General features: G+C 34.3%; 4 protein-coding genes across 5 annotated transcripts; all 4 read right to left on the minus strand.

Annotated features, from left to right (window-relative positions):
* Positions 1-8,120: 8,120 nt before the first annotated feature.
* On the minus strand, positions 8,121-9,166 carry LOC125217519 (Heavy metal transport/detoxification superfamily protein). Its single transcript, XM_048119034.2, has 2 exons — positions 8,954-9,166; positions 8,121-8,548 (listed from the first exon to the last, which is right to left on the minus strand). The coding sequence occupies exons 1-2, from the start codon at positions 9,078-9,080 to the stop codon at positions 8,250-8,252; spliced, it is 426 nt and encodes a 141-aa protein (XP_047974991.1). The 5' UTR covers positions 9,081-9,166; the 3' UTR covers positions 8,121-8,249.
* Positions 9,167-10,417: 1,251 nt separating this feature from the next.
* Positions 10,418-13,194, minus strand: ILL3 (IAA-leucine-resistant (ILR1)-like 3). The gene is made up of 5 exons (XM_048127874.2): positions 12,807-13,194; positions 12,272-12,397; positions 11,365-11,679; positions 11,153-11,281; positions 10,418-10,862 (listed from the first exon to the last, which is right to left on the minus strand). Exons 1-5 carry the CDS (start codon positions 13,152-13,154, stop codon positions 10,485-10,487), a joined length of 1,296 nt encoding a protein of 431 aa, XP_047983831.1. The 5' UTR covers positions 13,155-13,194; the 3' UTR covers positions 10,418-10,484.
* Positions 13,195-14,466: 1,272 nt separating this feature from the next.
* Positions 14,467-17,936, minus strand: LOC125222105 (NAC domain-containing protein 62-like). The gene is made up of 6 exons (XM_048124549.2): positions 17,557-17,936; positions 16,777-17,057; positions 16,094-16,411; positions 15,629-15,961; positions 15,047-15,505; positions 14,467-14,956 (listed from the first exon to the last, which is right to left on the minus strand). The coding sequence occupies exons 1-6, from the start codon at positions 17,720-17,722 to the stop codon at positions 14,690-14,692; spliced, it is 1,824 nt and encodes a 607-aa protein (XP_047980506.1). The 5' UTR covers positions 17,723-17,936; the 3' UTR covers positions 14,467-14,689.
* Positions 17,937-21,068: 3,132 nt separating this feature from the next.
* Positions 21,069-25,072, minus strand: LOC125224197 (putative calcium-binding protein At1g02270). 2 transcript variants are annotated; one of them, XM_048127556.2, is made up of 10 exons: positions 24,710-25,071; positions 23,627-23,731; positions 23,431-23,536; positions 22,746-22,966; positions 22,600-22,676; positions 22,413-22,521; positions 22,194-22,319; positions 22,001-22,111; positions 21,810-21,917; positions 21,069-21,667 (listed from the first exon to the last, which is right to left on the minus strand). In XM_048127556.2, the coding sequence occupies exons 1-10, from the start codon at positions 24,854-24,856 to the stop codon at positions 21,443-21,445; spliced, it is 1,335 nt and encodes a 444-aa protein (XP_047983513.1). In that variant the 5' UTR covers positions 24,857-25,071; the 3' UTR covers positions 21,069-21,442. The 2 variants fall into 2 exon arrangements, with proteins under 2 accessions (XP_047983513.1, XP_088919140.1); XM_089063014.1 differs by having other exon boundaries at positions 22,194-22,521; positions 24,710-25,072.
* Between the last annotated feature and the right edge of the window lie 1,948 nt (positions 25,073-27,020).

A 27,020-nucleotide genomic window follows, 5' to 3' on the forward strand; every position in this document is an offset into this window, starting at 1 on the left:
ATTCTTTTCAATAAACCACCATCTTACTCCCATATGAAAGTTTTTGGTTGCTTATGCTATGCCTCCACCTTACAACGAGGCAGAGATAAATTTTCTCCAAGGGCTTCCAAGTGTATTTTTCTTGGCTATCCCACTGGATATAAGGGATATAAAGTTCTTGACCTTGACAACATGCAGGAAATCATTACCAGAAATGTTGTCTTCCATGAATCTGTTTTTCCTTTCTCTCATCTCCCACCAGCCACTTTTCCCGTAACCTCTTCTTCAGCCACACTACATATTGACCATGCCAACACTCCCATCTCAGACTCACCTCCCTTACCTCCTGACACCACCACTATCCCATCCACATCCTCTCATCCTGACTCAGTTCCAGAAAACACCATGCCTACCACCACCGGATCAGGTAGAGTTGTTATACCTCCAACTCACTTAACAGACTATATCTGTAATTCAGCCCCTTCCTCCTCCAAATACCCAATTTCCTCCTATCTCAATCTCTCCAGACTATCTCCAAGCTACCTCCGATTCATAGTTCTTATGACAGCTGTGTTTGAACCAGCAAGTTATTCCCAGGCTGCAAAATACTCAGTTTGGCAGAATGCGATTCAAGAGGAGCTTGCTGCTCTTATTAAGACGAACACTTGGTATATCACAGTTCTTCCTGATGGAAAGCATCCTATTGAGTGCAAGTGGGTGTTTAAGGTGAAGTTTCATGCTGATGGGTCTGTGGAACGACATAAGGCGAGGCTTGTTGCCAAAGGCTATACTCAACAGGAGGGCATAGATTATTTGGATACTTTCTCTCCAGTGGCCAAGCTCACTACTGTCAAGCTCATGCTAGCCCTTGCTGCTATTCATGATTGGGAGCTTTGTCATCTAGATATTAACAATGCTTTTCTGTATGGAGACTTAGAAGAGGAAATCTACTTGACTATTCCCCCTGGGCTGTCTGTTGAGGGGGCTGACCAACCAGGTTCAAGGCTTGTTTGCAGATTGAAGAAGTCACTATACGGTTTAAAGCAGGCCTCAAGACAATGGTACCTCAAGCTCTCTGAAGTTTTGAGTGGTTTTGGACTTCAACAGTCAGCCTCGGATCACTCATATTTTTTCAAGAATGATGCTTCCGGATATTTTGGCATGGTGGTTTATGTAGATGATATCATGATAGCTACAAGTGATAAGAAAAAAATTGATGAGTTTAAGTCCTTTCTCTCTGAGCATTTCAAGTTTAAAGATCTTGGTGTGCCAAAATATTTTCTTGGATTAGAAATTGCTAGAGGAAATGAGGGAATCCTAGTATCACAGAGAAAATATGCAATGGATCTGTTGAGAGATGCAGGGCTCCTTGGATGCAAACCTTCTTCAACTCCCATGGATTCTACAAAACAGTTGGGACAAGAAGCAGACAAATTGATGACAGATCCATCAAAATATAGAAGGTTGATAGGAAGATTACTATATCTTTGCATAACAAGACCTGATGTCACATTTGCTGTGCACAAACTCAGTCAGTATGTGTCTAAGCCCTGTAATGAACATTGGGCAGCTGCTGAGAGGGTACTCAAATACATCAAAGGAACACCTGGCCATGGCCTCTGTTACTCAAGAAAAGCAGAACCAAGTCTAAGTATTTTCTCTGATGCAGACTGGGCTACTTGTCCGGATACAAGAAAATCCATGACTGGATTTTGCCTTTTCCTTGGGACATCCTTGATATCATGGAGGGCAAAGAAGCAGCCCACAATATCCAGATCATCGGCTGAGGCAGAATATAGAGCAATGGCTCAGGCAAGTTGTGAAGTTGTTTGGGCGCTTGCATTACTTGAAGATTTTGGCATAAAAATGAGAAAATCTGTGCCACTCTACTGTGACAGCCAAGCAGCAGTTCACATATGCTCCAACCCAGTCTTCCACGAGCGAACTAAGCATATAGAGGTGGATTGCCATACAGTGAGAGAAAAATACTTGGAGGGTGTGATCAAGCCTATGCATATCAGGAACAATCTTCAACTGGCTGACATATTTACTAAACCATTGGGAGCAACGGCCTTTCATGAGATCTTGAGCAAGATGGACTTCAAGAGTTTGTATAGTCCATCTTGAGGGGGGATGTTGAAAACTATTATGGAACAAGGAAGATTGCTGCTTGGATTAGATGTGTACATACAAAATGTGGTGACGTGGTTCATAAGAATAAGGAAGCTTCTAGATGAGAGTTAGTTAGTACCTTTGTTATGAGAAATAATTGTGTATGTGCAAGTGTACATGCACTGATCTACACTCGAGCTAAGAGTATAAAGTAGCCTTTGTATCTCGTTTCTTATCCATCAAGTAAAAATACAGATTTACTTTTTTAATCTTCATCTCTTTTATTCTCCACGATTATGGAGCTTTTTATCTTTTATATTTTACATTTATCAAGACGTAATGTAAAAAAAATCATCTAAATTATTCTATTAGTGCACCACTAAATTTTGTAAAAAAAATCAACTAAATTTTGTATATAAGTTGAGTTTTATTAATTGACACGCAACAGATGTTGCACAAATTTTTTCATTATTTTATTAATTTTGATTTTAGTATTAGTGCTATTTGTAAGCATATTAGTTGACTGTCTAAAATAATCATGGCTGTACACAATAAAATATTATAATATCTATATATCTTTTCATTGCTTAATTAGTATAAGTACTAATTGATTTTAATAGGTACGAGTTTAAAATGATTGCTGTATCAATAATTGATTTTTATTTTTTACATTTTATAACACGCTTTTCACGATTAGTTTATTTTTGGGCACATATTTTTAATAAATTCAAAAACGACAGCTTTAAATATCACTTTTGCTATCCAAATTTTGTGAGCCTATTAATAATGGCTCAATTATGCACATCAATAATTTGGTCACGATAATATTTATATTTGGTTACATCAATTACATAAAACTTGCACATTATCATACACAATTACAAAAAAATCACCCAACCCTCAACCAAAGCAGTAAAAATGAAAGAAAAATAATTTATGTGTATTATTATTATATTCTGTATTACTATTACATAGTACAAAAAAACAATAAAAGAAGATGAAAAATCTGTAAGTATATATAAAAAGATGATGAAAATATTTGAAGATGAAATTAAAAATACATGAAAAAGGAAGAATCTGCAGAAGTGGAAGTGAAAGCAGAATGCAGAGACCTCAAGAATTGAAACTCGATACGACGTCGTCGCGGCAGAAAATTAATCTCCTCTCTCATTCTTGCCATCATCAAGCTGTATTCTTCCATTAATTCCACCATTTTCCCCACTTTTATCATCTCTCTCTCTCTCTTGAAAAGCTTAGTGAAGAGGGGACTAAGTTTATATAGGAAAGCTGGGCCCTTTGGATTTTTGAATTTTATTTTGAATAATTCAAATCTTTGTGAGTTTCCACCTAATTTATATAATTTGTGGATGGAAGAACACTTCATGAAAAATATAGTTTTTGACTTTTGTAGTTATTTATAAATTAAATGAATCGCATTTATTAAGGTATTAATAAATAAGAATTAATTAATGAGGTGTCTATTATTCCATTTTCATATAGCTAGTATAACATAGAATTGTAAATATTTGTTTTTTATTCAACCCAAGTGGTACAACTCAATTTTTCTCAAAAAGAAGAGAAAGATAATATTCATGAATATCACATAGTAATTTTTCTAAAATTTTTCTAAAATGAAAATATAATACTACATGATTTTAACATACCTTCCATATTAGACAACGATAGTAACGTCGACCTGGGTTAGCAGTTGTCCTAGATATCGCAATCTCAGCTTCAAGATCATGATTACAGTTCACAATTTCAGAACGAGGCTAATTCCAATTGAAACTTACCCGTAAGAAGAAGAAGAAGAAGAAGAAGAAGGACCTGAATTGAATTCAAAAATTCAAAAATTCAAAATTTCAAAATTAAAACCAGAATTGCAATTTGAACATAACATAACTTACCTTCAAAATTAAAACCTGTTTATCAAGAAAAAAAATCATATGCTAAATAAAATAATAACAAATTACTATTTCTCTCTCAAATGAAATCCCCAAAATTTGCATAGTACGGGAACCCTAAAACCCTAAATCGAGTTGTCGACGATGAACCCTAAACCCCTAATTCGAGTTGCCAATCGAGTAGCCTAAATCGACGGCCGAGGATGAAATCCATACGTCACATGATAGAAAAATCAACAGAAGCACACTAACTCAGGGATGGCGATGCCAGGGTTGACGAGACGAAGGTAGAAGCAGACTAATAACGAAAAAGGACGAAATGAGAGAAATAAATTAAATAGAGAGAGATAAAGATTAATTCACATAACTCATCAACTGCGCATCATAGGAAATCTGCACCAAATATAATCAATCATGTATGATTTGACAAGACAAAACTCTACCGGTATGTGAAGATGCAGAGTAGGCATGGGCGGACGCAGAAAATTTTGGCTGTAGGGGCTTCATTATACTATCTCCGTCTTTTAAAAATATAAATTATTTCTATTTTAGTTCGACACTTAAAATTAGGAAGTTTTTATTTTAAGAAATTTTATTTCTCTTTTATAAAGTAGAACTCATTCTCCACTAAGAATACTTTAATCACTTTTTCTTTTTCTTTTTTCTTATCTTTTTTTTTTACTTTAATAATTTCAGTTTTTCAAAAACGAAGGTAGTATGTACTCCTATATAAATTTAGTTACAATTTTATACATAAAACTAGTTCAATACGTAAATTAAAATGTTATCATAAAGTAGTAGATAAAATTAATTCTATATAATAAATCACAGTATCCTATATAAATTTATTTACAATTTTAATGCAATTTTTTTCATATTTTCATTCTTAATTTTACATAATAATAATGTACTAGTATACATGAAAAATTATGAAAACGAAACAAAATTTTCCATAATTTAATCCGCAATCATTCAATTAAAACTAAGTAATCAATTTGAAATTTTATGTCCACTAATCAAATTCTAAATTAACAAAGCGTATTTATTTTTCCATTATTAACCGCTATAAAAGTACGATACCACAATTCCCAATATAATAAAGAAAGCTTTTATTATAATTATATTATATTAATTTTATTAGATAATCTTCTTCCTCACGCTGCAGCCATTGTTATTCTTTTTCTCTATAACTTTTTGTTCCCATGTTATTTCAGCCCTTCCTATCATTTAATTTTCGAAGTTTCAATCTTCAATAGCATTATTTGGTGAGGGTTGGTGATGGTTCTCGAAAATTTTGAAAATTTTGGAAGTAGAAAAAAAGTAAAAAAAAAAATTTGAGTAGGATTGCGGTTTTCAGACAAAATTGTCCTTCAAGTCATTTGGATATTTTTATCCGTAAAATGAGTGAAAAAACTTCGTTTGTGATTATTTTATTAGACCCCTCTGACATTTTTTTTAGGGGTCACTTATATCATAAGTCCAAAAATTAGAAATACTTGGTGTAGGTCACCCAATTTTATAAATGTAATCTATCACTAGTTAGTGTAAAAAAAACTCAACTCAAATGATAGTTATTAAGATTCGACTCAAATATAATTAAAAAATTAATAAAATTGCAAATACTGACGCGTAACACGGTCTTGCTGTTGCACAATATTATTTTTCAATTATTTTCTTAATTTCGATTCAGTTATTTTAAAATCGATTCCAATTTAATGAAATGTGAATTTATTGTTTCGATATCCACTTGTGAACCCATTGTTGACTTTGTCAAAAATAATCACTGTTGTTACGTCCTCTAAAATATTTAATTAAGAAATTATATTTTAATAATGCTCAAATTTCCCAAAGTAATCTTTTCATTGTTTAATTAGTAGGAGTAGTAATTGATTGTCGTAGGTACGACTTAAGAGTTCAAACGATGGTAGTATTAATATCGTAATCAGATTTAATGTTTTATAACATTATACACACTACTATACGAGCTAGTATACGCTTTTCACGATTAATTTATTTTTATCACAATATAATCAGTAAATTAATAATCAATTGTATATAAATTTTAAAACGACATGCAGCTTTAAATATCATTTTCGTTATCCAAAATTTGAGAGCTTATAATTATAATCCTATGACTCGGAAATCGGAATTAATCAAAAATTTAATTTTATTATGTTTTACAAAATTTTTTTACCACATTTTCAATTTACACATTTACCACAATCTCATTTTTATACCACCATTTCAATTTACACATGGTACATAATGAAACCTCATGAACCACAGAAACAAAAATAATATAGTAGATCTTTTTTTATTTGTATTATGTAGTATTACAACAAAACAAAACAATTTGTTGTGACAGAATAGATCAATTGTGTAATCGAGGTAATAAGAAAACGTAAAGAGATCCATAATTTACGTGGTTCACCAACGTTGTGTTGGCTATGTCCACGGACGAAAACGGAGAACATATATTATTCAGAGTGTTTTCAGATTACAGAATTATGCGCCCTACTTTATATAAATAGGTACACAGACGACGGGCTAGGGCCAATATAAAATTAAGACCTAAAACAGATTTAAGGCATACTAACACAATTAAAAACAGGTGAAAATCTCAAGTACTATAAATTAAGGGATGTTTGTTTTATTTAAAGAGAATATTAGAAGATGAAATTAAAAATACATGAAAAAAGAAGAATCTGCAGAAGTGGAAGTAGAAGCAGAATGCAGAGACCTCAAGAACTGAAACTCGATACGACGTCGTCGCGGCAGCAGCAAATCAATCTCCTCTCTCATTCTTGCAATCACCAAGCTGCATTCTTCCATTAATTCCACCATTTTTCCCACTTTTATCATCTCTCTCTCTCTTAAAAACCTTAATTTGTGAAAGAGGGGTTTGTGTTTATATATAGGAAAGCATGGGCCCTAATTTGGATTAATTTTAGTTGAATTATTCTAAAGTTTGGCTACTTCTATTTCTCTAAAGTTGATGTGTAAAATCAAAATCGAGTTCGGTTTATTCAAGACAATATTATTCATATAGTTTATTAATGCAGTTATGTCGTAATTTCCTTATTTAATTCGTCACAAAAATCATAAAATTGAAAGTTTATTTCATTTTCTTAATTGAGCTCAATATATTATCAACATTTTATTGAGCATAAATTATCTTTGTTTTATGATAAATTAGATGAGAGACAAGCTATACGGAGTCCATCTTCCACGAGAATAGTCAAAATTAGCTTTTTTAACTTTTCATATTACTATTCAATTTTCGTGTCACACATTAATAATAAATCAAATATTTACCAGTATAATTTAAGGTTTAGGTAAAGAAAAAGTCAAAACTGAAGTGCAAATACTCGAAAACACTTTTTGGAATTGCATATTCATTATTCACATTCATTGTCAAATCAAATTAAAATAGTTGAAATTTTAAAAAGTTATGGATTATGAATCTACACTTTCATATACCATAGTTCCATCTCATTTTAAACCACAATTCAATTGTTTTGAGTATAAATTTTCATGAACTTCTCTTTATACTTAATCATTTTTTCTTTCAAATTATGGATCCATAAGCCCGCGACCAACTCCTAACGATTTAATTGAAGAAATTATCTACACTTTATAAGTCTCCTCGATGAATAATTAACATTTGCTATCATGCATGTAATTTTTTAATTTCGATTTTGTAGTCATCTTAATTTGAAAAATTGTGTATTTTTCTTTTCAATCATGTTTTTTATTTCACTTATCCGCATATGAATATAATTAAGATTTAAATAAGAAAAAATAAAATAAAGGACTAAACTTATAAATAGGTGGCACAACTCAAATTTTCTCTAAAAAGCAGAGAAATAAATATAAAAATAATATTCATGAATCTCCCACAATTTTTTTTTTCTAAAACGAGTTTGATCGATTAAAAACACTTTGTTTATATAGGAAAGCTGGGCCCTTTGGATTTTGAAATTTTATTTTGAATAATTCAAATGTTTGTGAGTTTCCACCTAATTTATAATAGTATAATTTGTGGATGAATGAACACTTAATGAAAAATAGAGTTTTCGACTTTTGTAGTTATTTATAAATTTATTAAGGTATTAATAAATGAAATTAATTAATGAGGTGTTTATTACTCAGTAGAATTGTAAATATTTGTTTTTACCAACCCAAGTGGTACAAGTCAATTTTTCTCAAAAAGTAGAGAAAGATAATATTCATGAGTAATTTTTCTCATATTTTCTAAAATGAGTTTGATCTATTAAACACTCTTTTCAGAGCTCTCCAATTCAAGTTTAGGGATTGTGGTTTGATGAGAGCCAAATATTTTGCAGAATTGTTGTTAATAGAAATGGAAGAATGTTGTGGCGATGAAGGGGCGGAACCAACACCCAACTCTTGCACTCGAATTTCATCTTCCAATTCCCAAAACCGTGCTCCTCTCCTCTTCTTCTTCACTTTCGACAGAACATCGCATTTGTCACAAATTCCCCACACCCTCACCTTTTGTTGCTCAAAATCTACATTAACTGAATAAATACCTGTAAAATAAAATTTGTTATGGCTTAATATTTATGAAATAAAATTCTAATGCTTCCTAATTCAGTGATTAATGAGTACATTTTAAAGAGAGTATTAAATATATTTTGTTAATATGAGTAAAAATAAATGTATTAGGAGTATTATCTTGGGGACAAATGGAGCAAAAAATTCACACAGATTTTTTAGAAACATTATCTTCGATTCCTTGTTTTTATTTTTATTTCCAAGAGCCCAAATTTAACTAGAACTGGGCCAATGAGAAATCTAAGCATCAAGATAGATGCTAACTCAATACTTATAATTCATCAAATGCAACTTCAAGTCTTTCAAAAACCTCATCATCATAAAAACTATGAGAATATCGATTAAAAATTTGATAAATTATAAGAAAAATGATTAATTACCTTTGAGATTAGCCAAAGCATTCTTGATTTTCCTCTCACATCCAAAAGAATACAAAGGCACCATCATCTCTACATATTGTGCCTCAACATTCTTTTGTGCTACAACTATTTGAAGCTCTTCACTCATTCTCAATACTTACCTTGTTTTCTCTCTCTCAATTTTATGAGTGAATACTTGCTTCTCTCTCTATAGCTATATATATAGATAAATATGTATGTCTTAAGATGATAAGTTTAGTCTAATTATCCATTAAAATGTAGCTGACATATATAGGCATGCAGATTCCCTATCAAAAGATGGATTAATTAGGACTACTTTTTATTTGTTCCCATCTCTAAAGTTGCTTTTGCATTGTCACAATGTTTCTTGAAAAAATATTTTGTTAATTTTTTTGATAAAGAGAAAGGAGAAAACTGTTTACTTTTCTCCATAGGTTGTTATAGGAGTATTAACTACTCCATAAGATTAACTCTAAATTACACACATGTATAACAAATAACTCAATTTCAGGTAATTAATAAAAATAGGATTTTCAGATATTTTAATTTGTGTTTTGTTTTCAAAATAAATCCCAATGTAGTTGGGCAATATTTATTTTTGTTTGATTTCGTGGGATTGATATATCATAAGAGGTGCGTGGTTAAGAGTGAGTCACACAAGTTTAATGACGAGTCATAAATTAGAGTTTAATTAATAGAAAAGTTAGGATTAATAGACTTTTAGTGCATGTGGGGTGTTTTTCTTAGCAAAGAAGATGTATGGCAAATTTGGTATCACTAAGTAGTGGGGGATGTGTAGTTTCACTTTAAATTGCATGTTGTCCAAATTTGTGTAATCATCATCTCTATTTTAATATTCATGTGTTGATTATATTAATGATAACTAGATTCCCTATTGTTAGTGCAAATAGGAAGAAGTAGTTAGTAACAAATTATTAAAATTTATTAATTTATGTATTTAGAATATACTACTACATGAGAAGCTCTAAGTATTTAGAATATACAACGTTTAGTTCGTATCAACATTATTTATTTTGCTTTTATATTTAATTTTATTTCTATTATGTCAAATTATTATTAATGTCATTAATTTTAGAAATTAAGTACAATAAGACATTATTATCATTAATTTGAAAAACGAGATAATGAGATTAAGCGGGCCCTACCACGTTGGATCCATTTAATATATACCGCCGGCCGCCCATGTGACGTGCGTATTTATTATTTTTATTATTTTCATTTTCCTTTGAAATTTTGATACAATGATAATTTATCGACTTATATTTCCAACTTTGGTTCTTGTTTATGTCCCTTTTATTTTTTTGTCACTCTAATATGTTTTGCACCACCTTCCCAATCCGAACATATAAACTCATATCAAGAAAATGGACTTTTTTACTATTTTAATTCCCACCAAATATATTTCAATTTTAATCCTATAAATATTTCAATTACATTACAAAATAACACAGAATTAAGCATTTTATTTCAATCATTTTTATCCGATTCATTGTTCAACTTTTACATCCAATTAGATAGCAGAATGGCTGTGATCTCTCAGATAAACTTCCGCGACCGCAGCATGAAGAGCTGCTCCGATCGGGAGAACGTCCTCGTCGAGGAAGAAATACGGCGAATGAGCCGAGTGAACCGCCCCTATCGCCTCGTTCCTGATCCCGATGTTGAATATTTCCCCCGGGATCACCTCCTGATAGAAGGCGAAGTCCTCGCCCGCCATCACCTTCTTCCCCTCCTTCACCTTCTCCGGCCCCAAAAGGAGGCCCCCGACCCTCTCCACGTGCCGATGCAGTCCTTCGTCGTTGAAACAAGCCGGATACGCCGGGTATTCTTCTTCTTTCATGTCAACGTGTGCTGTACATCTCAGTGAAGCCGCCAGCCCTTCGATAACCTACCAACAACCCTAGTTATATACATACCTTACTTTTTTCCAGGTAGAAATATGAGTTGAAAATATTAGCGAAATTGTGGGTCTCACTTATCGTATATATTTTCGTATTATAATTGAATGAGAGTAAAATGAGTTATCATTTATCGAGAAAGTGAAATTAGATTTCTGTTGACGGACGGACCAAAATGGGAAACTCCGAATCGAGGATATTTGCTATAAATGGATAGATAACACGGGATTCGACAATGCAAACGAACAACTTTTAGTACGAGATGTTAGAGGGAGCTAACCTCGGTAACCCTCCGTTGGAGTTGGCGTAGACCTTCGGTCGTGAGACTTCTGAGCGTACCTCCTATCTCGACGCTGCTGGGAATGACGTTTAACGCAGTCCCGCCTCGTACATACGTGACGGAAAGCACCTGCAAGTTTCGCACTCGAATTTTACGTCAGATTCTATCTAGAATTCGAGAAACGGTAAACAAGCTGCAGAAGCACAACGTACTTGACTATGAAGAGGATCTACTTCCCTCGAGACGAGCTGCTGTAGCGCCAATATAGTATACGATGCAGCAACAATCGGGTCGATGCTGAGGTGGGGTGCTGCAGCGTGCCCGCCTCTTCCAACTATTTTCGCTTCGAAGAAGCTCACTGCAGCAAGAATCGGTCCCGGGATACTCGATATACTTCCCGTTGGATTTGTGAAATCAACGTGCATACCAAATATCGCCTCTGCCTCACCGAGAGCGCCATCTTTTATCATATGGGACGCACCGGCACCTCCCTCCTCGGCAGGCTGAAACAGAAGCCTTACTGTTCCCTTCAACATCAAATGCAAAGGCAAAACACAAAAGAAGATTGAATGTTATTGTTTCTCAATGGTCGAAAAACGCGAATTCTTGAAAGAACGAAGTTATACAACGACGTGCTTGCACTTATCCAACATAGTTTTGTAAGGCCTTCAAGATTTCCATGAAAAACATAACTAATATAAACAAGATTAACAAGACACCTTCTTTTCACTAATCCTACGTTTCAAAATTCTTCGTTCCGTCATTAGAACCAAACGAGTTTTCTGGAAAGAACGGAGTTATACTAATGCACGTTTGCAGAGTCCAACAATGTTTTCTGAGACCTTCAAAATTTCCATCAAAAACATAACTAACACAACCTAGATCAACAAGAGACCTTCTATTCTCTAACTCGTACATTTCAAATTCTTCGACCCATCATCTGAAACAAGTAAGGATTCTGGAATGAATGAAGCTATGCAAATGCATTAGGCAGAGCCCTCCAAATCTACCACAAAAAACATACTAACACAACCTAGTTCAAAAAGCATCAAACATCAAACACTCCGATCAGATTCATTACGAGAAAATCATCATGAATGATTGCAACTAAGTTACAACCTTAAGCTCGTCTTTCCTTTGTTGAAGCAACTTGGCAGCCCCGAGCAGCATAGTAGTATGAGCATCGTGCCCACATCCGTGCATCACACCATCCAATTTGCTCTTGTGCTCCCACTCAACTAGCTCCTATTCACACCCACACACAATAATCAATCACAACAGCAAAAACGAACATCAAACGAAAACCAGTCATACTAACAATAACAGATACATCTGACTTCACAAATTGAAGTTGAAACAGTTATCAATCCATTCTATTATACCTTGAAAAAAACACACACACAATCATCAATTTAGCAACAAAACAAACATCAAGGGATAAAACAGTCAAACTAACAATATAGATACATCTATCTACAAAAACTGAAGTAGAAACAGTTACAAATCCATTCTATTATACCTAAATTTTAAAAACATACACAAAATCATCAATTCAAAGGAAAAACAGTCACACTAGCAATAATTCATATATCTGTCTTGACAAATTGAAACAATTTAAATTAAAAATTCAATCTTGAAATAGAAAAACACGAACTTGCAGCGGAAGAGCGTCCATGTCAGCACGCAGGGCAACAACGGGGCGGGCGCCAGACCCGATTTGAGCGACGACGCCCGTTTTGGCAAATGGGTAGTCGTAAGAAACGCCGAGTTCATCGAGCTTGCTGCGAATTAGGGCGCTGGTGTTGAATTCTTGAAAGCTGAGCTCTGGGTTTTCGTGAATTCTCCTTCTGATTGAGACTAACCAGCCCTTTTCTTTGTGGGCTGAGCTCAGAATCTGGTTCGCGTATTCTTGATCGAAGCTTTTCGATTGCGTTTGGTGATTTGCTAAGTGAGTCACAAGGAGTAGCAAGAAAGCTGAAAACTTGGAGTTGAGAAACATCATGATTTTCTTCGTTGTGTTTAGCCTTTTCAACTAATAATTGCACTTGCACCTATTGAATATCTATATAAGTAGTACAATGTTATTCACATAATATCCCAAATTAGTATACAATGAGTGCCACTTAATAGTTCATAATTCCCCTCAACGCCTAAACTATCCTTGCACAAAAATTTGTTTCAATTTTTACTATTTTTTGTTTTTTTCCTGAAAAGTGTGTTTAAGTTCGATTAAAATTTGTTGGAATTAATTATAAACAGTGCTCGTAACTCTATAATAATAAAAAACAAAGATATACATTAATATGAATAATTATACTTTGTCCATATCATTCGTCTTGAGACTGTAAATTCTTTTGTCATCCCAGTTACACATAAGTCATTTCCCCATTAAGCAAAATTCATAACTTTTTTTTACTTTATTTTCTCATTACTACTATTACTATATACGGGAGTTCTTTATTTTCTCACTTACTCCCTCCATCCAATAAAAATATGTGTATTTAAAATAATGCGAGAATTAATGCACAATTGATAAATAAGATAGAAAAGAAGAAGGATAAGTAAAATAGTATTTAGTTGATAGTGCGACAGGCGTTATTATAGTGCTTAATGGTGAACCAAAGTAGTATAAGTTGTAAATAAAGATGTACTATATAGATAATGAGTCGATGACAACTTTTCATAAATGTAAATGTTTATATTTTTATGGGACAAACGAAAATAGAGAGTGCATATATTTTTACGGAATGGAAGGAGTGCGACGGATATCTTTGGCCAATGTGTGGAGCAATGAACATCAAAGGGGTGGTGGCGCAGTTGGCTAGCGCGTAGGTCTCATAGCTTCTGAGTAATCATGAGGTCGAGAGTTCGAGCCTCTCTCACCCCATTTTTATTTTTATTTTTTACCCTTTCTGCAAAAAACAGAAACTCAAATCAATAATTACTCCCCTATTCAATAATTACTCCCCCATTTTATTTTTTTCCTTTTTACTACTCAAAATATCTGTTTGGTAGTTGGAGATTGCTTGAGATGTATTAGCATTTATATGAATTTTATTTATACATATATGGCACTTCAAGTCATATTTGCCTATGATAATACGTTCGACTTGTATCATATTGATGCAAAAAATGGGAAGTCGCAATTGGAAAACTTGAAATTTATATTCACAAAATCTAACTTTTACAAAATTTCTCTGTCAGAAGCCTCCATTATCCATGAAAACATCTACAAGGACAGCATAAACACCTAGCAATCACAAAAAAACAAACACAACAGTCTCCAGTAACTCTCTATAAAATACACAAATACATAAGACTAAAATTCCCAGATTCTTGATATATGTTACAAACAATGCACAGAAATGATCATCCATGAAGTTAAGCAATATACAAAAACCATAGCATCCAGGCATAACATTCAGCTTTAAAACGACGAACTATCAGGCGCTGGTGTTAACCTATTGAACTATAAATACTATATAAGCACTCGAGTCCTATACAAAAACGGGCTGATTACGTTGTAGTTAGTTTCATTTAGAAGGTAGAATATGCCAACACAGCAAGAAGCATGACTATGAGACTCATGGCCATGAGTACCTTAGGCATGTATCTCGATGGCGAAGCTGAAAGTGTATAGCTGGAGCACTGTGAAACTGTCTCTTCGGACTTGCTATTTTTTGGTGTTTCAGCTTTGGCACTTGGGTTTGTGCTTGTCTCCTTTGAGTTTCCATCTGTATTTACATCAACAGAAGTTGAATCCCTCGATTCATCAGGAGTGAGAGTAACAGCCTTCTCATCATCCTGCAGTACCAACATGGCAACACTAAGATTAGAATACCATAAAGTGGACAAAGGTATTGATTGGAATTGAGGATCAGAGGAACATCTCACCTGGGCTTTGTCGACTTCTTCCTTTATTTTAGAGTTAGTTGGCTCGTTAGGAGGGCCACACTGAACTGATCCGACTTGTAACTTCATCTGCAGACGAATTCTTCTTGGAGCAGTTCCATGTGCTGCAGTGTGCTGCACGGTGCTTTGATTAGGAACCGTGCGTTTCCTTATCACAATGCCAGTTCCAGGATTCGCGGCATCCACTGCAGGGCTATGGAGAGCACTGTTTTCAACATTTGACATGTGTCGGATGTGATTGCCAGAAGAGACAGTAGTGGAATCATTTGGGAATCCAAGGAGGTTAGTTGCATATCCCAAGTTCCCTTGGTCATAACCACTGCTAACATAAGAATTGTGGCTATCTTGAGCTAGCATTTCAGAAGAAACTTCACTCTGGAACGGTGACTCTTGTTTCATATTGTCCTCAAACGACACAACTGGAAGCATAAACAGATCAACCTAGAGGAGAGATAATAAATGCTATCAGGTCACTGTCAAGAAAGCAAATCCAGCTCTAGGATGATATTACCTGCAGTATAATTACTCTTTAGCACAAGGAAAGCAACAAAGAAACTTCCTTACCGGTTTCTGAGACACCTCCCCCTCCGATTCACTACATGAGTAACTGGGTTTTACCATACTGTCAACATTGTAGATGTTAGGTGGACTCTGCTCCCCAGAATCAACTAAAACATCGTTCAAGAACTTTTCAATATCATCGGCAGCATTGGTTCCATACTGGAATGGGATAGTTTGTTGATTATGGTTCATATCACCATTAAAGTCGCTATAGAGGAATGGGTTTCCAAGCTCCGACTGCATCTGGGAATGCAATGGGGAAAACATTTTCCCGTCTGTGGTCAGCTGCACGGGGTAGCAAAACTCATCCAATAGTTTCTCCAGCTCAGGGTTAGGCTGAATCAAAGAAGTAGCAAAGATAAGTAGAATCACAGGGAATTTAAGTAAAAACAAAAAAATTATATATACTAGAAGTCTAGAACAGTAGAACTGGGGAATTAACAGGAAGCTCATAATTATTTCACTCACAGGAATAGATTTCATGTCGGATACATTGTCCTCCATCTCATCAGCAATGTCAATATAACTCTTCCAATCAATAGGTATAGGACTGCCAGCTACTGCTTTCGGAGTACTTGAAGTCTGATGGCTTCCAGCACTAGAAGGTTGTGGTTCAGGCGAGCCGCCTAAACTGAAACTAATTGGTGTTGGTTGTTCATATTCAGCAGATCGAACTTCTGGAGGAGAAGCAATTATCTCTTCAGCTCCATTGACGTTTGACGATTCAGTGACATCATCTTGTTTCAGCTCAGCCTTTCTGAATAATCGGCATAAAATATAGGCACCCTAGCAAGAGAAGTCATCACATCAGCAATTACTAGAAAAATGAGGAAATCAAAGCATACTGTCGTCACATTACTTGTCCATCGCCACATCTTCAACAATCAACATACGTACTCAATCCAATTAGTGTTGTGATACAATAATATCCCTACGCAGATCACGGTATGAGGAAAGGGGTTTCTTCACATGTTCTCAAATTCCTTATAGCATGACTATACAACTAAAGCAGCTAACTTACGAAATCAGTCAATATTCACTTACCTAGAACAAGAAAAGATGATACTATACACACTAAACATGGCAATGGAAAATATTGCTCGTTCATGGAGAAAAGCATATAACTATAAGCATAGAAACAAAGTCCCTACCTGACCAGGGTGCGAGCCATCCAGAGACTTATCAGTAGCACGATACTCGTGAATCACCCAGTTGGTCCTCTTTCCATCAGGTGCACGGCCCAGGTAGAAAACCAAAGTCTTTTTCATCCCGATCTTTGCCCCCTTTCGGGTTGTTATATTCCTATCCTTACCAGTTGCCTTCCAGTAGCCTTTGTCAGTAGCCCGGTTCAATCTCTGACCATTTTGATATTTCCGATCCTTCGGGCAGAAGAAGAACCACTCATTGTCAGTTGACTCCACCACAGACAAATCTGTAAGACATCAAAGAAACAAAATTTATGATCATCTCCAAGTTCAAAGCCAATTGTAATCTCCATTGATAGGCAACAACCACTAATAACAAAAACAAAAAAAACAAAAAAAAAAAAAAAAAAAAAAAAAGACAATCAGTATACGTGTGTGTTCATCAATATAATAATCACCACAACACTGTATCAAATTCGCATAAATTATTTTTCATAAACAAAAACTCTGATGATTACTCAGCTAACACAATTCATTTTCCATCAAAATCCTATAGACTACAAGATACTGCATTCGTTGAGCTTAAATCACAAATTTCCCAAATTAACCGCGCTGGACAAACCCTAATTTGAGCTCAGATCCACATAATCTTACACAACACAACACAATTTAACAAACCAACGCACATTAGCAATGATCCACACATTAAAATCACTCATTTCAAACATCACCAGCAGAACAAAGGCCAAAACCGTAAAAAAATCGAAAAAATTAGCACAAACTCACCAGGTAAATCCCATGGCTCCCATTTGCAAACATCAATTTCACGAATAACACTGACTTCCTTATCCCGCCGATTGATTTTAAGCCTCAGATAGTGATCGATTAGCTCCTCGTCCGTCGGCCGGAATCTATACCCCACCGGTAACGCTTTCACTGGAAGCACAGCCATTGAGCAGTAAACACTTTCGCTTTTCGCCAAAAAAGGGGTAAAAATAGAGAATTGTGGTAAAGGTAAAGTGAATTTATAAGAGAAGAAGCTGTGTTAGCAAGAGAGGGATTCAGGGAAAATTCAGTGGGGTTGGAGTGATGATCCGAAGATTTTTTTAGAGAGAGAAGACGAAGAAAGAAATGCAGTTAAAGAGAGAGAAAGAGTGGAATTTTCTGAGAAAGAGCAGTAGATGGAAGCGCGTCCAAATACGGCGCATATACCGTGTTATAAGTGAAGTACCGATTTTAGCCTTGCCAAAGAAACCAATCTGCACTGTAATGGTAAACAAAACTTTGATTATTACTATATTTTCAAATTTACTCGTTCAGATATTAACGTAGATACTCTCAAAATTGAAGCGGTGTAATATTGTGATAAACTTTTATGGGATGTTCGTGAGCTTGATCTAGCTTTCTTATATCATACTACTACTTCGTTATGCATGATGAATCATATAACATAACGTTACAGATGCACGATTGATATCACATACGCACTCTCAATATTTTTTTGTGCCACATCTTGAATTTTTAAAAAATAATGCTCCCTTTTGTTTAGTCGAACATATTATCAACTTCAAATGCAGCAATGACCATTTTAAATAAATGTCATTTGTGGATTAAGTAACTAAGATATTTTGATAGAAATATATACATATGTTAGCCATGTTAAAACTTTCACAGTACATATGAGTTCATATGTACTGGAAACTTTTATACTCTTAATTAATCATATTATTCAATAATTTATTTACTATAAGCATGACAAATATTCTTAAATTAATAGTATTAAGCTGAAAATTAAAGTACCTAATGTGCTTGTTATTTGTGATTGTGCTTGAATTTAATTTTATGCAATATTAGATTCACATATCTCTTCAACTAAAAGTATATTCTCTATGAAAATTTATGCTTTGATAAATTCATACATAACACATGGTCCATGGTGATTCTTATTTTTAATTTTTAAATGAAATTTCTTATAAACTACTATCAGTAACTCCAATCTTCAATCTATTAAAGCTTAAAAGGAAATTATCTCAATAAAACACTAAGTAAGTAAATTATGCTTTGTCGCGCCAACCGTTTTACTTGAGCACACAGAAACTTCTGGGGGTATATTAGGAAATTCAACGAGTCGTAACGAGGAAGCTAGATTTTGGAGAGTGACATAGTCATACAACCAATAAGGGATATCCACGTGTCGATAAAGTTTCATGTGGGACCATGACATATTCATACTACTCTTATCAATTTCATTTTAAATAAAACAATCATTCAGCTGATCATATCCGGTGACAACTTTTTCTAAACTCTTTATTTTTTCCTTTTTTCTTTTCTCTTTTCCCCTTTTCAACTTTAACCGTTATTTTAATTTTTAACACATGAAAATAAATAAGTAGGAGTACTATAAATTTTGTTTTGCCCATCCCTAAATTAAAGAGTTATTTGAACCAAAACATCGAAAAAAAAGTTTAAAATACATCTACACACATTCAATTTAGATAAATAGTAGTACTAGCATATCGTTGTTTAGTTAAAAATAATTTTATGTATCTTTATTGCGAATAAAACATATGGAGTATATATGAGTAATATTTTACTTTATTTGTCGAAAATGAGTGTCTTTCACTTAAACAATTTTTTTAGCTCCTTATGGATAATCGAATGTTTTCTAAAATAACAATGTTTTCTAAGCTACACTCGCTATATATTGCAAAACCATTCCCAAATTATAACAATTAGAATTCGAAATAGATTATTTCAAAAATAATTTGGAATATTACTATTAATCACTGACCAGTATCCTGAAATTGAGGAATGTTACTCGACAGATTTTAATTCATATAATGTTAAAGTCAATGTCTTTTTGCCCAAGGCAAAAAAGGCCAACATATTTTAGTTAACTTTTTTTATTTAATCGAATTCATGCAACTACAAAATATTTTAGTGCTTAATCTCAAAAGATTGATTAGGAAAGACGGTGACACCCAATTTGGTGTTGTCACTATTTTTTTACTTTACTTTTCCCTTCATAAATAAATATGTGTATGTTCGATTTATGAATTTTTTACCTTTTTTCATGATGCTCCTTTCATAATTTTAGCCATGTACAAATGTAATCATGAAGGAGTTCATTCTAAACATGACCAATTTTAAGTGATTTTTTAATTTTATTATGATTTTGAATGAATAAAGATATTATGTTGTCATTTTTATTAAAGTTATATAGTACTACATTACATATCCAAGGAACTAAATCACTCAAGAGGCTGTCGCTAAAGAGAGAATTAAGCTTGTTATGTTTTCACTCACACGCTCTATATAAAACTCCAATCTAAATATGCTTACTGTTAGAATGCTTATAGATGGATATAAAAAAAAACTTATTGATATAATAGCATCTACTATTAGATTTGTTAACATATCATTGAATATGCAGTGTCATACGTACATATATTCTTAGAAAGAATCACTCCTATACTACTACAGTCTACATGCATGATGTACCCCATGTATTATACTTGTGGTCTCTAAAGTTAACTAACAATAGAGTTCATTGATAGTATATGGAAAGAAATATGTACATCAAAAAAGCAAAATAGAAAAAAGAAAATGCCTAGATTCGGTCAAAATTGGAGTAGAAAATCAATCACAATGGAATGGAGTTTGTACGTAAAAGATTTTGGGCGGTGGAGAGATATATTAAAGCGCCTTACACAACTTTTGCTTTTGCGCTGTGAGGTAAACCCTGAAACGCATTTTACAAACCAATTCCCTTCTTTATATGTTTGATTTGCTAATATATTAACCGTTATGGACTTATGGAAGAGTTGTTTTCGTTGGCGATATATGTAGTAGACATCAAATGAGGAATATTGATGTGCCACATCAACTCTCCATAGACCGAATAGGCGAATACAGTTGCTATTTCAATTTTGCAATAAATTGAGTGATAGTGAAATAATCACATTTAACGACATTTCAATTTAAATAACATTAACACCTTCTATGGGATAAGGATGTCCACTTAGTTTCCACCACCAAATTCTATGTACCCAAATTTATTTTAAACTTTTTATTGTTATCTCTAAAGTTGAGGTAATTAAATAGCAAAAGAATTGAGACATATCTATATCCTATAATTCAACTTTATAGCTAATGCTCTTTTCATGTAACTAACTAATCCTTTACACTTTTTGCAAGAAGTTCTAATCGCTAATATCTCAAAAGATACAATTATCTTTATCACTTCAAAAAGTATTAGTATTATTTTCAATGATATTATTTGAAGGTAAAAGTTCCTATGCAAGAATTCAAAATATATTTGCATACATTTATATAGTAAGAATAAGAGTATTACATCACAAAAAAAATGGTTGCAATCTCACTAACACTACAAAATGAGAGAGTGTTGTGTTCCCTTTCACAACATTCATCCATAGAGTAGTAATCTTCTGATGTTTCCCAAGCGGCGTCGTCAGAGGAGGCGGAACGAACGCGTCCCGTGGTCGCATAAGCAGCCGATGACGTATCGGATGTCGGGCTACGCACCAGACCTCATTAGAACCCTTCCTGGCTCGATTCGCTGAGATTAATAATATATAGTTCGGTCCAACAACCCTAGGCCTCAAGAGATTTCTAGTCGGTGCGTGAGCCCCGTGACGAGCAACAGGTGTCGTCAAGTGATCGGTCGGGGGCACGGCATTCTGACCGGTGAGAACACCACGGTGAGCCGAGCATGGTCCGAGAGAGAGTAATCTTCCGGCCACGTCCCTTTCTCCACCTCCGTGGGGAAGAGGACTGCGTTCTTGACGCTGAATCCGATCGCCTCCTCCGCATCGGTGGCATCCTCGTCGTTCGCCTTAGCTCCTTGCTCGAACCACGACGCGTTCCATATCCGTTGCTGAAGGGGAGAAGAATACGATAAGTGGACGTCTAACATAGGCTAATCTACCACGTATTTCAATGAATCGAACGATTATATTCAAATACTCAATCCTATGTATCGTTAATCCGATCCATCACACAACGTAAACGTGCAATACCTTAAATTCTTTGTAGTCAATGACACCGTTCCCGTCCATGTCCGTCTGCACCCACAGTCCCTGTATCTCCTCGTTGCTCAATCCGTTACAATGGCCAATCAGATTGAGCTGCAACGAGCCAATAACGCGTTATTAGTCTTCCATGAAAAACAACCAGAGAGTAAAACGTCACAAATGAAAGAAATATCAACCTGTCGTAGCGCTTCACAGAAGCCCGCGTACGTGATGAAATCACCGTCATTATCAGCCTTCAGAAACGCGAACGCATCTTCTTCCGTCAGCGAAGCTCGCCTAAGTTGATACTGCAACGAGAGATGTTGAGACGTCAAACATCTTTACACAATACATATGCGAGCAAGATCACTTAAAAATTAGGTATCGAACCTTGAACATCCCCAACAACGCCTCGCTCCAGCTAGCGTTTAGCAATTTCCGGTATCGATTGGGGTTGAGAAGCCATATAAAATCAACACCACAGATATTGCCACGGTGGTTGCGGTGGCTCACCCACTGCACGAAGGTGCGACACCAGAGGTAAGAATTTTTGAAACGAAAAAATTCAAATACATGAGAAACGATTGTAGATTCGAGAAAAAAAGGTACCCTGTGCGCGTCTGCGTCAGTGTACTGATGAGCAGTATCATACGACGATACGAATCCCTGAGATCGGAGAAATTTATAAATATGCCCCCTCTTACTCCCATTCCAGTCGCTGCCACACCCAAATAAACGAGCTTGAGTTTCGTCTCGTGTTAAGATGGGAAAACGAAAGCGCGAGAGGAATACATACCCGCATAGCAAGATAGGCAAGGGCTTAAGTTTGTTTTCCTTTTGATACGATTCCACATATTGCAATATTTTGTATACCTACAGTATCGTATTGCATTACTCGAAAATGAAATTGATCCGAAGAAAAAAGAGAAGAACGGAGCGTACCTGACGCAGTCGCTCTAAGCACAAGCTCGAATTATGTGGAAACAGCAAGTGCGTGTTCACTATGAGAAGTTCTTGACGAACGTGACCGTTGAGAGTTTGTGAAAAGGGCGCGTTCAGCTCAACGTGCAATAACTGAGCAACACGGTCGCCAAAATCATTGAACAGCAGCTCCCGGTGGTTGATGACCTTAAAATAGTCCTTATGCACGGCCGTCAGCAGACCTGTGACATTCGGAAAAGGGATAACTTCGTATAGGAATCCTACATAAAATCTGCACCTTTTATAACTAAATAAATCAGCAAAAACCAAATAAATTTTACATAGAACAATGCTGCTCCTATGCATATTATTGAATCCGAATCAAGAAGGATTTAAACTCATTCATACGCGATGAATCACAGCGACTTTTTCTAACAAGATGTGAATACAAAAGGCGTTCCAACGACAACCACTACCTTGTGATCCACATCTTGTTCCTGTTCTAAAATCCCAAACACATCTGCAAAAACAGATGCATTAGCCACACATTGATCGCGAAAATCGCGATGCCAAATTCGACATATCTAGATAGAACAGGAAGGGATATCCAAGAAGTACACCATAGTTCTACTTTGATCAAACAAGTCCACAACTACAGAGGCTACATATACGATTCTGACCATGAAAAGGGGTAAAAAAATCGTACCATCTCCGCGATTGTTCGTCCGAGCAAGCTTGAAATTGAGGTAACCGGCATCACCAAGCCTCTTGTCGTAGATGCTCACCAACTCCTCATTCCCAACCCAGAATTCCTGCAACGGAAATGATCAAATTGGCAGTTTTAAACATGAAATCGAAGAAAAATATGTACTGTGATCGAATCAAACGAGAAAAAACAATACCTGAAGACAGATTATGGAAGATCTCTCACACAATAACCAATTCAAAATCCTCTGATTTCTATCCATCCAATAATCTTTAACATCACTTTCTCTGAAGCTTGGATCCTGCAAATCCACATTTCAAACAACACATTAAACAAAACAATGCTTTTACCATCCAAAATCACACATCAACACAGCAACTGATGTTATAACACAACAGCCTTAGTAAAGCAACCACTCTTTTTTCGAGCAAAATATGATCAAGAATGCATCTTTTTACCAAAATCCACATCAAATGGCAACGAAAATCGAACCCTTTTCTCAAAACATACAGCAATATATCTATCAATGCAAAAAACTACAATCTTAGAAAAGCAGCAACTCTTTTTCGAGTAAATGAATATACATAACTTGGTAATAAAATCAAGCCCTTTTCTCAAAACAACAACTGCAGTACATCAATAGCTCTTCTCTGAACAAAATAGAATCAAGAATGCATCTTTTCACCAAAATCCACATCAAATGGCAACGAAAATCAAACCCTTTTCTCAAAACATACATCAATACATCTATCAATGCAAAAAAACTACTACAATCGTAGCAAAGCAACAGCTCTTTTTCGAGTAAAACATGACCAAGAAAACAACTTTTTTTCTATAATCTACAAAATCTGGCAACAAAAATCAAGCCCTTTTTCTCAAAATCAAGCAACAACCACATTAAAGCTAAAGCAACACCTCTTTACCAAACAAAACATAATCAAGAATGCATCTTTTCACCAAAATCCAAATCAAATGGCAACGTAGATCGACCCCTTTTCTCAAAACATACATCAATACGTCTATCAATGCAAAAAACTGTACAACCTTAGTAAGGCATCAGCTCTTTTTCGAGCAAAACATGATCAAGAAACCAACTTTTTTCCGGAATCCACAAAATTTAGCAACAAAAATCAAGCCCTTCTTCTCAAAATCAAGCAACAACCATAGCAAAGCTACAGCAACAGCTCTTTTCCACACAAAACATAATCAAGAATGCATCTTTTCACCAAAATCCACACCAATTGGCAACGAAAATCGAGCCCTTTTCTCGAATTCTCACCTCGTGATTGAGCCTTTTGTAAATGGGCGCGAGGATGTTGAAAGTCGTGCAAGAAATACAAGAGGGGTCCGTAGTCGAAGAAGCTATGGCATAGCTGCCGATTCTTGACAATCTCCCCATGTTTAATGCTCTGTTCTTACTCCCCATTTACTCAAACAGCTCAAATCAGTGTCTGATTTTCACAATTAATGATTTTCAGTGTAAATGATTAACCGAAAACTGCAAGAAGGGAATTTCAAGAATCTGGAAAAATATACTCAAATTTTCCTTCGTCTTTTTTCGAGAACAATAGAAGGATTTTTTTGTGATCTTGGAAGATTTGTATATATTGTGACGATTAACTCAACGAATGATGATAATTAGAGACAGTGGCTGTGATGCATATATATATATATATATATGAAAGAGAAAGAGAAAGAGAGAAAGAGAAAGAGAAAGAGAGAGGTTTTTGTTTGTATTTTTTTATTCTTTCAATTACTATAATGAAATTTTTTGAGTGGTGACGGTTATTAAAAATATGATAAATATTAAATAAATATTTGTGGGGAGAGAGTCGTTGTTTTTGATATTATTGTTTTTAGTATTTTTATAATTTTAAGTGGGTGTAATTTTAGTCAAGTTGTAAATAAATTGATAAGGAATATAGCTTTAATTAAGATAAATATTTAAATAAATTATTGTGGAGAGTGCGCCACCATTTCAATTTTTCATGCTACACACACGACGCTTCCACTCATTTAGAATCTTCACTCTTTTTCCATTTATTAATTCAAAATTGTCATATTAAGACGAACATAAAATCGACATTTATAGCATATATTACCAAAAAATTGTCTGAATACATATCGAAATAATTGCAGATATTTTTTACATTCAATGTAGCTGATTTAGGCCACATGGCATCTGATAAAATCATAAATAATTATTTTATTGGACGATATATAGTTTATTTTATAATCTTTCTCTCCTTAAATAAATACTCCATAATATATTTATATTATGCTACATCCAATAAAATAATCTCTTTTCCTTTATAAGAATACGTCAGTACGACATCTTACCATTAAAATCGAAAAAATGGAAATTAAGGGCACAATAATTGAACTTTTTATTTTTCTAGTTTCTTCAAAGGATGTTGTATTTGGTTGAATATTAATTTTTCTATATATACATATATGTAGACAAAGTTTGGCAGAGTTATTTGGGTGAGCTGTTACTGCAAGATTGTCGAGGCGTTGTTATTTGAATTATCAGAGAATTATAATTGAAAAATAATCTTAAAATTTGTAATTGTTAAAACAATTAACTTTAACCTATACTATTTTCAAAATAAATAACCATAGCAAAAAGTGTGTTGCTAAATTATGATAAAAGTGTTGGCATCAATTACTTTTGGCCTTAATATCTTATAATACGCGCAGGCATAAAAATAGCGTGTTTCCTATAATAATTGTACTACGTATTTTTTGTCACACAATTTGTCTTGGATAAGGATAAGATTAGCCATTAAATGAAAAGTTAGGTTTTATAACTTCATTTATAATCACGTCTCGTTGTTTAAGCTATAATTATTTTGTTATTTTTAAATTTAGAAAACATTTACTCGTATAATCGCATCGAATAAGGTCAAAAAGATCGTAGGCAGTACGTGATAGCAAATCTCGTCGAAGATCATCCCCAATATATCTTTCTTGATTTTATTTGATTCAGCATATCTTTTATTTTATCTTTATTTATTTTTTATATATTTTGTAAGCTTTTTATTTACTTATCTTGCTTTATTAACAAGATGGAGTATATTAGGGTTTAGAATTTTATGTATAATAGAATTATATAGTATTTTTATTCATTGAAAAATAATAAACAAATTATTTTCATTCTTGGTTCTGGCGCTTGCACCTCAACTAAAATTTATCTTCCTTTTATTCTCATTACAATCGTGTATCCCGATAGATCAAGGATCTACCAGTACGATGACCGAATAGACATTGATGACAAAAGAATAAGGAAATCCATCACTAACCTCAATGGACTAAGAGTTACTAAATCAAATCAATTAATGTAAAAAAATTGAATTATTATGGAATTTTCCAAGCTCTATTGGTTTGCGTGGTGAGTCAATCTATCTAACCTCCTAATCTCACTTGAATCATTACTTCACATTGACATTTATGTTGATGTTATCACGATAGTCCACGTAATACTGTCATACTAAAATTTTGGATAATGTTTATCCTAAAATTCATACTACTATTAAACTACTAGCAAAAATTATACTACTTCTAAGTTTTGACATTTGATTAAGTCCGAA

Source organism: Salvia hispanica, chromosome 1, assembly GCF_029641045.1.
Source record: "Salvia hispanica isolate PSC_SH4W2 chromosome 1, Shi_PSC_v1, whole genome shotgun sequence".
Taxonomy (NCBI): Eukaryota; Viridiplantae; Streptophyta; class Magnoliopsida; order Lamiales; family Lamiaceae; genus Salvia; species Salvia hispanica.